Raw genomic sequence first — 13,360 nt, forward strand, 5'->3', positions numbered from 1 at the left:
AGCGGCTGAAATGGGTTTCCTCAGGGGGGTACTGGCATCTCTCTTAGAGATAGGATGAGAAGCACAGTCATCTGTGGGGAGCTCGGAGCAGAGCCACTGCTCTTTCACGTCAAAAGGAGCCAGTTGAGGTGGTTTGGGCATCTGGTAAGGATGCCTCCTGGTTGCCTCCTGGTTGCCTCCCTAGGGAAGTGTTCCAGGCACGTCCAGCTGGGTGGAGGCCTTGGGGAAGACCCAGGACTAGATGGTGGGATTATATCTCCAACCTGGCCTGGGAACGCCTCGGGATCGACCCAGTCGGAGTTGGTTAGTGTGGAAGGGGAAGTTTGGGGTCCCCTGCTGGAGCTGCTGCCCCCGCGACCCGATACTGGATACGCGGACAAAGATGGATGGATGGACTATAGAAACCGTTAATTGTATAAAAGTACTGTACCTATGGGCAGTGAGAATAACAGTAGATAGACTTTTGGAATTCCATATCTGGAAGATAAACAGTCAGTGGTCACATTATTAGCTACAACTGTAAAATCTATCACAATATAATACAACGGTTCCAACATTTTTTGGGGCTTTTCCCTTTATTATAGTGACAGTGTATAGACATGAAAGGGGGAGAGAGACGGGGTAGATGACATGCAGCAAAGGGCCGCAGGTCGGATTCAAACCCAGGACAGTGCAGGACTCAGCCAACATGGGGCGAATGCTCTTATTGGGTGAGCTAGAGGCCTTTTATATAAGTTTATAATGTTCAGTTAATAATTGATGTGTACATTATAAGTTTATTATTGAGATTACAGTTAAAGGTGGTGTTGTACTGGACATTACATTGAGAGGTGTATCTTATGTTGTCCTACCTATTTAAAAAGGGGTGAGAACATTGGAAACACCTTTCATCTCGCTCAGCACTGCTGCAAAAGTGTTTCATTTCATAACACCATTCTGAAGATTGTCAAAGTAGTCTGACCTAAGTGGACAAAACATGCTAACTGGTGGCGTAATGTTTGTAAGCAACAATTGTACTTGTATGTTCTCCTCTCTCCCATCCCAGGTCCTCCTGTGTTTGTATGTACAACAGACCACACCCAAACTAAGCAGTAGGTGTGTGTGTGTGTGTGTGTGTGGTGTGTGTGTGTGTGTGTGTGTGTGTGTGTGTGTGTTAGTAAGTCTGTGTGTGTATGTGTGTGTGTGTGTGTGTGTGTGTATCAGTGGGCATATGGGCATCCATGAAGATGTCAAAGCCTCACAAGTATCCCATGTGCACATGATTAGTTCAAATGTATTTCTAGAAATGGGTTTTCAGGCTGTCTTCCATCTGTATATAAACATGCCTAGCAAATTTCAACAGTATAAAAGGAGCAATAATATCCTGCAAAAAAAGTTTAGACTGAAACCAGATCAAGTGTCTATTTGTGAAACACACTGGCAACAAAGATTGTTGTCACTGTGTTTTGGAGAAGACGCCACGCTCTCACGCTGCAAAGATGCTTGACTCACCCACGTAAATCGAGTTGAGCTTTGGCAACAATGGACAGATTCAAAATCACTGGGTTGCTGTCGGAGTTATCTTTGTTGGAGCTGTGGAGAGATTCACAGGGAGATTAAATAAAGGCATGAAACAAAACACACATGATGCTGACTATGCCTTCTGTATCTATTTGAAAACATTACACAGGAGGCCATGATACAAAATGTGTGAATGCAAAAGCTCATACTAAAGCTGTATTTTCATGTTCAGCTGACTCCAAGAAGAATTCCCTGGCAGTCTTTGCCAACATTTAACCATCTGTGTCTAGTGATGTGATGTATCAAGATGTGTTCCTATGGGCCATCTGTCTTCTTCTGTCTGTGCGGTTAGTTTCATCAAACCACAGTGACGGGATCAGGACAGACACAGAACTTATTTACATGGCTCAAAAGAAAGACAAACAGCTCTTTGTGTGTGTGCACGTGTGGTGGGTGTCACCTGTGGATCTGTAGCTCAAAGCTGATCTTTGGTCCGGCATCCTCCAGCCTTTGGACAGAAAACCTCAAACCAACAGACAGCTGGGCGAGAGTGTGGAGAAAACGCAAAAGAGAGTAAATGTATTAAAAAACATGTGACAGAAGAAAGAGTAGGACAGTTAAAGAGAAATGACAGAGAGGAAAGAAAGACAGAAATAAGATGCATCTGTACATCAAAGGCCACATCACGTTTAAAGTGACCAGTAAAAGACAATTCCTGTTAACTATACACCCCTCTGTTACTACATAGGCAGAAGATAACGTGTGTGTGTGTGTGTGTGTGTGTGTGTTGACAACAGAAGAATTCTAAAATCTGAGAAAATCCAGACTACACATGCTTAAAAGATCAAATTAAGTTTCTTGTCTCTCCCCAGTTTAAATCTCCTGTCCTCTAGACTAACTCAAAACACGTGGAAGATTAATTTCATCATACACTGTACGACAACAGTGTGTGTGTACGTGCTTGTCCCTGTGTGACAGTGTGCACGCGTATGTGCATATGTGCGTGTGAGCTCTACTGAACAACAGGTCAAACACATGGTTCAAAGAGGGAAATGACAGCATGCAGACTTGACACTTCACAAGGCAGGCCTACAGGGGGTTAGGCTGGGCTGCGGGACTACAAAGTCAGGCGGGAAAGATCTAAAGAGACCAAATGAGTATGAGTCATTCAGAGAGAAGACGTCACTATCAGCTATGATAGCACTGCCCAAGAAAAGCCGGACGAAGTCAACTGTTTCGCAAATCTGTCTCTTGAGCATCACAAGCATCCAGCTAGAAAGATGGTGGTTAAAAGTTTGTAGTTTTGCATTTTAGAGAGAAAAGCAGCTGTGGCCAGCTTGAATTTATGTTGGTTACAATGGATTGTACATTTTCACGGTGAAGAAAAATCATCACAACATCCACAGAAACTTCTCAAAGCACTTTTGCAATGTTGTCACATTCTCCACTGCATTTGTATTTCAAATAAATAACTATGATTTTGCCATAATATTGCTAAATGCATGGCTTCTGTGTTGGGTTATGGCCCTCCTTGAAGCCACAAAGCTTTCCCACAAGCAATGCATTGAACCACATTTTAGCAAACAGTGCTGAGAAAAGCGGTTTATGTTGAAGCAGTCGTTTGAGAAGTTTCTAAAGGATTTATAATACTTTTTGGTCAGCCATACAAAGTTGTCACCACCGGCATCCATTGGAACCACTAAGAATTCAACTGACCACTGTGTCACTGCTTAAAGAGGAATTAAACTATACACTTTTAACATTTAATAGCCACCGGGCTATACTCTCATTTTTAAATGGATTGACAGTTGAATGTAGGGCTGTGGGATATGGCTGAAATAAATGTCACAATTTAAACAAATAGATTTTTCAAATATCTACATATATTCTAATGTAACAAATGTAACTAAATGCAGTGAACCATGTTAAATTCTCATACATTAAATGAGACCAAGCTTCACATGTGTAAAGCAAAAACTGCGCTCCTCATAAAGTAAAAACATGAACAACTATTTTTTTCAATTCTTTTTTGCTTGGAATAAAAAATACAAACAGTACAATTTTGCAAAATAGTAAGACAATATGACTAAATCACCACAATAAGATTCCAGTGATGGCCGATAGATGATTATTTAAATTATTGCCATATGGGTCATTCATCGATTGCTCTCAAAGTGTTGATAAAAAAAATTCTGCTTAATGCCACCAAAGCTCATCAAACTGTAAAATGAAGACAGCCAGATGGACATACCGGAGCCAAAACAGGTTTTCTTTAGGCATGTATCTCGTACACAGAGCCAGCTCAGTGAGGCACTACAGCTGTGCCATGTGACACAGGGAATGAACTCCAGTGATGAGAAGTATTTCGTTGCACAATATAACTAAAGTCTGTATGGGGTACATGGAAGTGTTCTGCATAAGCTCATGGATTCCTGAACGTCCAATGGGGCAAGGAGAGAGTTAAAAATGGGAAACATCTGGACGGCAAGGGAGCACACACACAATACACACACCCACAACACACACAAACACACAACACACACACAACACACACACACACACCACACACACACACACACACACACACACACACACACACACACACACACACACACACACACACACACACACACACAAAACCTATTGGCTCTGATATTTCGCCAAAGAGATACACTTCTCTTAACATAGGGTTAGTAAACAGTAGAAAGCGCATGGAGGCCAGTGAAATGTACGGTGTTTACTTCTTTTTATAACTCTCTTTCAACACACCTACCACACACACACACACCACAAAATACATGCCGTGCCTTGTCCCTTTCACATGACTTGTTGTGCTCTCCTCCAGTGAAACATGACCACATAATTGATTTATCTGTATACCATGGGGTCACCTCCAGATCGCACCGGCCTTGACACCTTTAGAAAACTCTTTCTCTCTCTCTCTCTCTCACACACACACACACACACACACACACACACACACTGAACCACATGTTACATGCTTGGTGGCACACATAAGTATACTGGCGTGGTAGAATTTTATGTAGGAAAGGACCACTCTTTATTTTGCAAAGCCCTGACTTCCTGTATGTGTCATCCATCCAAGAGCTAAATGGATTATTATTATTACACACTGCACACACTTATGCACGCGCGCACACACACACACACGCACATTGAAAGTGAAGTATAGTCAAAATGTGTGGAATGAGGTTCAGGGTGATGTCCAGTAATCATAGGAAACCATCAATCAGGTTGAATTAACCTGAGGAGTAACAGTTACAGCTTCTTAGCTTGGATGTTTAAAGGGATGTTTTACTGAAAAAGTTGGAAACAATTTGTGTTTTTTTGTATAAAAACTTACCTCTGTTCCAGCCACCATTGGGTTCCCGAGGTCACACACCACCATTCTGGACTCGTTGATCATCTTGTACTCACAGTTTAGCTGAGACAGGGGCTAGAGAGGAGAAAGGAGGAGAGGACAGAGAAAAAGACAAGTAGAGTGAGTGAGATGATGAGGCAAAAGTTAAAGAAAGAGACAAATAGGGAGCATTGAGAGTCAAGAGGGGAAAGAAAAGAACAATGGAGGGACGTATAACACCATCAAAGGGGGAAGGGAGCGAGGGAGTGAAAAAAGTGGAAGGGGTGGGAGGGGGAAGGAAGGAGAGGAAGAGTGATCAATGCTCTGACAGTAACAACCTCATCAATCAAACGGCCCCATTAGACACTCATTAGCGCACACACGTGTGCGTATGTACGTGCGCGTGCACGCACACACTCACACACACACACACAGACACACACACTCACAGCAGTTGACCCTATCCATTTCTGTGGTCACTACTGCAGCTTGTAAATCATAATAGGGGCTTTTGGGCTTTTGGGCTTTTGCCAGGAAAGCATAGCTTGCTGATAGCCTCACTTCAAACAAACACACAGCAAAGACGCAACAGGATGTGACATCATATTGTAATTGCAGCCTCAAATAGCTCCCTTGGCACATGTTTCAGTCATGATAAGACAATTGCCTCAGTCCTATATGTCTATTTTCAGTATCTACCCTTTTGGCCCTTAACATAAAAAAAACCCTGATTTTCAGCCAAAGTGCAAGTGTGTGTTCATTACCTCCAACCTGCGCGTCACTCCAATATAGTCAGCTTCTGGTGGTATCAGTGTGTGGAGCTCTGTCTCATAGGCGCCCTCGCCCCGGTTCATTGCAGTGATGGTCAACATGACTAGATTGTCATCTCCAATCACCAGCTCGGAGTGATCCCTGTGTAAAAAAATCAAAACAGTGCACATAGAAAAGAAATCTTTTCAGTCATGTAGAGAACGTGTAGAGGACACAAAATAAATAAAGCACTTTGCTGCAGTTACATAAAATAGTATCTCCAACGCCTGTCCTGTTTTTTGTATTTTTGTTTGTTCTTCTGCATGTAACGCAATGTGTGTTTGTGTGTGTGTGTGTGTGTGTGTGTGTCAGTCAGTAGTGGGTGACACAGTGTTTGTATAACGCTGCCATGGAGACATTATACAGCTGGAAACACTATGGAGAGTAGGTTAATACACACGCACGCACGCGCACACAGTGTTTACAGGTTGAGGTCAGGGGGGTGTGGCCGCGTGTCAGTCTTACATGCTGGCAGAGAGCTGGAGGTCGGGGATACAAATATTGTCGTCACCGCAGTCCAGAAGAATGAAGGCCTGAGAGTAAGAGGGGCACAGAGAGGGAGATTGTCATGAGAAAACTGTTACGATATACTGAACATAATCATGAAACTAAAAATAGAAATAAACGTAAGTTGGACACACGCATGGTGTTGTATACGTACTCATAATATGCACACTAGAGTTTTCCTTTCCAGTTCTTGGACACAGGCGCGTAGTCAGTATTGGGCCAGGGCGGCACTGGCCCACCCACTTTACTCACTGGCCCGTCCAGTTAAATTTGAAAATACATTTTGTTTTCAATGTGTCTTCTATTGTGATTAAAACTAAACTGTTTGATCCAGAGAATAAAGATTAAACAATTAGGAAAATTTCGGAACGTGGGTGGTTGCTATGGTAACAACAGGCAGACTTTCCGGGCTGCCTTCAGCAGCTAACGTTAGCTAGCTGGCTTTATAGACAATGTACCATGGATGTGTGGACGGTTAAAAATCAAAACAGTGTGAGAGCAATGGCTTCTCTCTAAAGTGGTACGGACAGTTTTCTGAGAATAAAGAATAAATAAGGACGAGCTTTTCTGCACCATTTGCAGTCATTTCCCCAGCGGAGCTGACAGGAGGAGGCTCTCACAGAGGTAACATTAAAGTGCCCATATTATGAAAAAAACAATTTTTCCGGGATTTGGAGTGTTATTTTGTATCTCTGGTGCTTCCACACGCATACAAACTTGAAAAAAACTATCCATGCTGTTTTGAGTGAGATACAGGTTTCTGAATTTCCTCTGCCTTCAGTCTCCGGGTGAGCTATTCAAAATTTCCACGACTTTCTACGTCACTAGCCGAGATGAGGTGGCTAACTGTAGCACATACTAGCGCTAGCATGCTAGCTCATTCTCAATGGCAAAACACTGCTACAACACAATCTACTTCACCATAATCTACAAAAGAACAATTTACATGTCCCTGTTCCACAAGTGCACCCTTGTCTAGAAGAAGTTTCCCAGCTAATCCTGCCTTGTAATGACCAAAGGTGGAGAAAGAGTTATCTAGCTGATGTGATCTTACCTATAGCTACTGCGAATGTATAGCTCACAACAAAGGTACTATAGAAATGAGATGTCTCACTCTGTAGCTAAAACAGAGACCTAAACACACAGGGGGAAAACAGGACCTGCAGCCATATGCGGTACAACAAAAATGTGTTGTTGTTTTTTGTAAACTTATTCTGGTACAACTACAAAATACAATTATGAACCAGTAAATGAACATAATATGGGCGCTTCAAGTAAAACGTCTTTAATGCTTCTTGCGTTATTATTTAAGTAACTTAGTAACCTTCCTATTTAGTAAGAAATCGTAAACACTGATGATGGCTTTTTAGCTGAAACGCTTTTGTGTTTTGCCCACATTAAATAAGAAGATAAGTTATCTGTGAGTGACGTAGTTTTTAGATTTTTTTTATCCTGTCACTGCTGTGGAGTCGATACACTGTCTAAGATTTGGCGCCTTGCTGGACACTTTTCATTATATTTTTCATAATTCAAACAACGCTTGGCTGGAAGTTTTCATTCTTTGATTTTCTTTTACTGCTGGTTGTGCATTTCCTGCTCATGACAATCCTCAAGCAACAGTGCTGTTATGAATTGATATGTTCCATGTGCAAATTTCTTTCTGATGTAGGCTATTCTATGTCATGCAGTATGTAAACGCCTTCTCTGCTTTTTGGGTTCATGTTTAGTTGCCACTTTGTGCAATAAAATGGTTAATTTTATAACAGTGCAGAGCCAGTGCTGCTGTTTCTGCGGGTGCAAATATATTTTAGCCTGAATAGGTTAATATCAACACGTTTGATCAACACAGTCTGCAACACGCATGTTGCAGACAGTACTGCTATTGCCATTGTAATGCAGTATACAGTATGTTGGAAGGTAAAATTGTTGTTGTTTTTTTCAGTTTGTTCTTTTTGCTAATTCTACGTCTCTGTACTTGCCTGCCCAAAAAGCTATTTCTGCCTTTGCCACTGCTTAGACATCAGAATTACTTTTGGGTTGGGTTTGGTTATTTTAAAATGTAATTTTGTAATGAAATGTGTTTTCTTCTTCTCTCTCTCTGTGGTTTCTATACTCTTCAATACACTACACTTGGACCCACAAGTGGAAGCATGCAGTGTGTTTCACATAATCTTTATCAGGCTTGTTTGACAAATAAATAGCTTTATGTTGGTCCAGATTTGAGTTTTTAGTTGAGCTTGATATTATTATTAAGTAGCAGAAGCAGAAGATTTTTGTGTGTGTTTGAGGTAAGCATTTTCATCAAAAAATCAAATTTAACATTAGGTTGGATTTTAGTCTCAAATTTGGTAGTAAGTGCTCAGAAATGCGCTTAGTAAGGTTAAGTAAGTGTTATTTAATATCACAAATTAAAAAATTGCCTCAAGGGGCTTCACAATCTATCCAGCATATGACACCCTCTCTCAATAAACATTTGAGTCAGGAAAAGAAATACTCCCCAAAAGAATCCCTTTAACTTGGAAAAAAGAAGAAACCCCAGGAGTGACAAATATGCATTAGATGGAACCAAAATAGCCAAATCACAACATGTAAAATCAGGACAATATTATACTATATATACTCAATATTATGCTTATTTGGTATATAAAATATATCAACTGACATGCTCTTGAAGGAAGGTGCTGTTGTAATGGTTGAGGACAGGTGGAAGGTTTTGGCCATGAGTGGGTGGAGCCAAGCTGTAGTTCAGAGCCAGTGAGATTGGGGTCAATTTGTCCCTAAAATCCTCCTCCTCCTGAAAGAGCAACAGAAAGTGAAGATAGACATGTGCAGTTAATCAAATTTGTTTGGTTGAAATGGAAACAGGTGGGCAGCTGATGTAAGATACACAACATTATGCAACGCTCATAAATTAGAGTTTGTGTGTGTTTGCTCACTCTTAGGTATATTGTGTAGCTCAAGCATGCACGTGGGTGGTTGTGTCCCAATTTTAGGAGCCCTGTACGCTGAGGCTGCTGGGTGTCCAGGAACAGAACCCTCTTGACTTCTCCCCTGGTGCCTTTCAACCAATCCAGTTGCAGCTCTGCTCTCAGATCTGGACAGAAGGAATGTTGCAGAGGTGGAGACGGATGGAGAAGTGAGAGGAAAGAATGAGTGTAGTGAGTAAATAAGGTGACCCAGCCAATCAGACACTCTTAACTGTTGAGTCCACATGGTATAATCCCTTCATATGTACATGACTTTCCATTTGTCTCAAAGTAAGGAGCCATAGGCGTTTTACTTTACAGAGCATCATTAGACAGAGGAAACTTTACATCTCCTCTCTCTGTGTCTGTCTACCCTATTCTTCTTTTCACCCTGCCTCCTGCCTTTGTTCCGCTCTGATCGGTGCAGCAGAGCTGCAGTTTCACAGCAGGAAACTCTAATGAGATGTACACTGGAGCTGGCTCTGACTACTGTCCCACCCTCTGTGCTTTTCCCCGTTGCCTCCCTCTCTCATTTCACCACATTGTGCACAGTTGCTTACCTACAGAGTTGGGGATCCCCACACCACTCACTGCCGCACACACGTCCACCTTCAGACTGGAGGAAGAGAAAGAGATAGACAAGAGAGGGAGTAGATTGGGATAACTGTTAACATATTGTGCATGATCAACACATTATTAGGACACCGTACATGTCTATTGACCTACATCCACAATGAAAGCTGAACAAAGTGCACAGGTGCAAACATTTAGCTACTTGTACATGATATTATGTAGAAGTACAAGTAAATATAATAAGTTTTTCATAAAATGGATTGGTAAACTATTTAAACATAGTAAGTACAGATGATCAAAATTTGGACTGGTTGCTTAATTTTGATGTGTTATACTTAGCTAACTTTGTCTAAGTTTGGAAAAGAAGGCAAGGAGTATTTAAGTTGTCTTTACTGTTACTTTACTTCTCTTGTAGGTCACAATTGCATTATGCTGCTATTAATGCTTAGATATTAGGTAACTGAGTCTGAGGTCTGATGTAAATTGGAACCATTCATTTTTAGACTTATTTGGCATTATTTGGTCATATTTGTATTCTTAACCAGCATGAGTTGTGTGGTTAATGAACAACAGAACGTAGGTGGTCACAGCAGTAACTTATTTGGAAGAAATTATGACTGCACAATAAGTTCCAATTATGTCAATAATTCATTGCAGACGACCACACTCTTCTTTCATATTTGTATGCTCGACAACATCATAAAAACACAAACTATATGACTAAATAAACTGCCCATAAGCAAGGCATTTATTCCTTCCTGTGCTCCCGAGGGCAGTGGGAAATACCGCTGCGGGCCTTGTGAGCCCCTCAATTAGACACAGACATGGGAGACTGGGAAACGTTTCTGCATTTCCCCTATTTCAGTTTGCATGCATGTGTGTGTGTGTGTGTGTGTGTGTGTGTGTGTGTGTGTGTGTTTGTTATCAACTCTTTAATCAAGAACAGGAAAGTGACTCCCACACAGGGAGCTCTGTACTGTTAATATGCACTAATCTGAGGAAGCTTACAGACACAACGCTCCTGATTCTGAAGACTAAGCAATATGAGGCACAGGGTAAATTACTTCATGTGATTATTGTATGTTTGGGTTCAGTCCTCAAACCCCATCATCCACAGGGAGTAGATCTTGCTAATGCTTGTGTGTTTGTTAATAATTAGGATCCCGATTATATGACACAATAATGATGAGCTAGTTTTCCAGAGTTCTGAATGTTTGTGATGCAGGTGTGAGTTTGTGTGTGTGATAAAATACAGGTTTCTATTGTAAAAAAAATGCTCCCTGAAGTCATTTGACCTCTCTAAGGGGTTTAATGTGTGTTGAATATTTGTTGCATGTAAGCATAGATAGTTTTTTTGTGTTTTGAGTGTATGTTCTAATGTGACTGCTAAAGTGTATGCTGTCGGAAATGACTCCCATTTTACTGACCCCAGCTCTTGTGTTTTCTTACTCATTACTGTTTGTAATTTTCCTCAAAATGCATCTGTACTCTACCACTGTACACAGCACTAGCCGGCCCTCCCTGCAAACAGGCACAAATAAATCCCTTCCCCGACAACCCGAGTACCCTTAATGAGTAACAACATTCAATTCAAGACTTGTCATTAAGTAGCTGCCCCTCCTTTTCCACCATTCCTTCATCCATCTATCTCCAGTTTGTGCCTCTCATGTATCACCATTGTAATTGAGTCACATAGTCAAGCATCTGATTTTCAGAGAAATAATTATCTGCGATCTTTAAAAAAACCAAAAGGTCACTTTCTGGCCACTTGGGGGCAGCAGAAACAAGCTGTGAACACTTTGCCATACAAACACCTCTAGTAGTCGCTATAAACAGACATCTATGAATGTAACTGGCACCAAAAAAGGTGTATTAATAAGGTAACCACTTCAGTGCTGTATTTAATTAGTTCTCTCTTTATTTATTTTTACGTTATGAGTCCTTTATTTTGGCTCCTCCTAGCGGAACTGTAACCTTGTATACAAAGGGGGGACTAGTTTGTGAGGTGCACGCACGGAAGTAAGGAGGGAAAAACATGTCGCTCTGTAACTATATACAGCTCTAAAAGAGAATAATTAAGCACCTAGCTTGAACGGGAACAAGGTAGTTTGTTTTTGATTGTTCAATGTGTTTTTTGGGTAACATTTGTCTGTAAGAGCTAGTTTAATGTTATTTATCTGTCCTGTAGCTCTTACGGTGTTTTGCGGAGAAAGGTGTACGGAAGGATAAACTAGATTTGTGTTCAAACTAATGCTGACGGCTGACCATTAATAAAGGCTTCTGGAAACATCAGTACGCTTTACCTTTATCTGGCTGGGGTTTGCTACAATGAATGCAGAATCTGTAAGCAACGGACAAGATTGTTGTATCAGAAGCATTCTGGTTTTCGTTTGTAGTGTGTTTGTAGTGTGTATGTGGCCTCAGTGGTATTGACCCATCATGATTAAGTGGGCTTAGGTTGTGCAGGTAGACTGTCTGTGTGGAGAATAAAAAAGGCAGAACGCTTCGGCGGAAATGCAATCTCGGGACCCATTGGTTATTGTCAATAACGTAGCCTTTTAATTTTGTTAAATATTGTTTTTTCGTATGCAGATATCTTTATATAGAGATTAGCTGAAATGTCATCTGGACCTAAAACACCTTAAAAAGTTAGACTGTAAACAATGACTGGGGCACTAAAGAGAAAGTGCTGGCCTGGATATCTGCTGCCTCTGCCAGGACTGCAGAAATATTTGTCGTTGCCCCCGGAGGCTAAATCGTTGTCAGGCTGAGAGATGGCCTCTAAAGTTAAAACATGTTAGCAAAAAATTGTCTATTTACACATCCCCAGATACTGAGCAACACAAGCGTTTATTTGGAGTCAAGTTTCTGTCCACCTGATGAATTTAATACCAATATTAAATCTCCTTTCAGCTTTGGTTTTGGTCTCCACCAACTCCTGAGAAAAACATCCTGCTGTTTAGTCGTGAATTGCATATATACATATATAATTTAACTAAATGAAATGTAACGTTATTATGAACATATTAAACAAGGAGAAATGTGATTTCTGGCTACCATCTTTTACGGAACAGAGGTTAAAGGTTTAAAAAGCCCCCCAAAACACTTAAAATGTCAGCAAGAGTGCATCGGAGAGATTACTTTCTCATCCAGAGGGTTTAAAGAGTCTACGAGAATTCTGGCAATACCTTCAAACTGCAGTCAGTGTTGTTAAACGAGCCTCTGAGTTTTCAATGATCGCTGGATAATTGTTTTTCCAAAAATCTGATGCTTAACCCTGTGACTCAAATGTAATAGGCGGCAAAAACTTGATCTAACCTCCCATTGTGCGCCTCTCCAGCTCTCGCTGCAAGGTAACAACTCAAACGTTCAAAAGTCGTCACCCCTCAGAAACACGAGAGCCTTCGACATCCCCATAATTCTATGAGTTGCTGTTTGAGTTGCTGTTTGACTCTCTGCATGTGTGTGTCTGTGTCCTATCTGATTCCATACCTCCGACCCAAACTTTATGGCGGTTTATTTAAATAAGCTGAGTTATGTTTTGACAAAATTCCACAGTTTAGTGCTTTCTGTCAATCTGACACAAACCCTGTTCTCTTTTCACTTGCTGCCAACACACACACACACACACACACACACACAC

The 13,360-nt window shown here is 41.2% G+C and overlaps 1 protein-coding gene across 1 annotated transcript in view; it reads right to left on the reverse strand.

Moving 5' to 3' along the window:
• The window catches only part of itga8 (integrin, alpha 8), a 42,219-nt gene that overhangs the window by 8,428 nt on the left and 20,431 nt on the right, over nt 1-13,360 (reverse strand). Inside the window, exons 16-23 of the mRNA XM_032519441.1 lie at nt 9,705-9,760; nt 9,115-9,272; nt 8,841-8,972; nt 6,137-6,204; nt 5,626-5,773; nt 4,865-4,957; nt 1,961-2,040; nt 1,492-1,572 (exon numbers count right to left, since the gene is read on the reverse strand). Coding sequence (XP_032375332.1) covers nt 1,492-1,572; nt 1,961-2,040; nt 4,865-4,957; nt 5,626-5,773; nt 6,137-6,204; nt 8,841-8,972; nt 9,115-9,272; nt 9,705-9,760 — 816 coding nt within the window. The remainder of the gene's footprint in view (nt 1-1,491; nt 1,573-1,960; nt 2,041-4,864; nt 4,958-5,625; nt 5,774-6,136; nt 6,205-8,840; nt 8,973-9,114; nt 9,273-9,704; nt 9,761-13,360) is intronic.

Source organism: Etheostoma spectabile, chromosome 6, assembly GCF_008692095.1.
Source record: "Etheostoma spectabile isolate EspeVRDwgs_2016 chromosome 6, UIUC_Espe_1.0, whole genome shotgun sequence".
In the NCBI taxonomy this organism is placed as follows: Eukaryota; Metazoa; Chordata; class Actinopteri; order Perciformes; family Percidae; genus Etheostoma; species Etheostoma spectabile.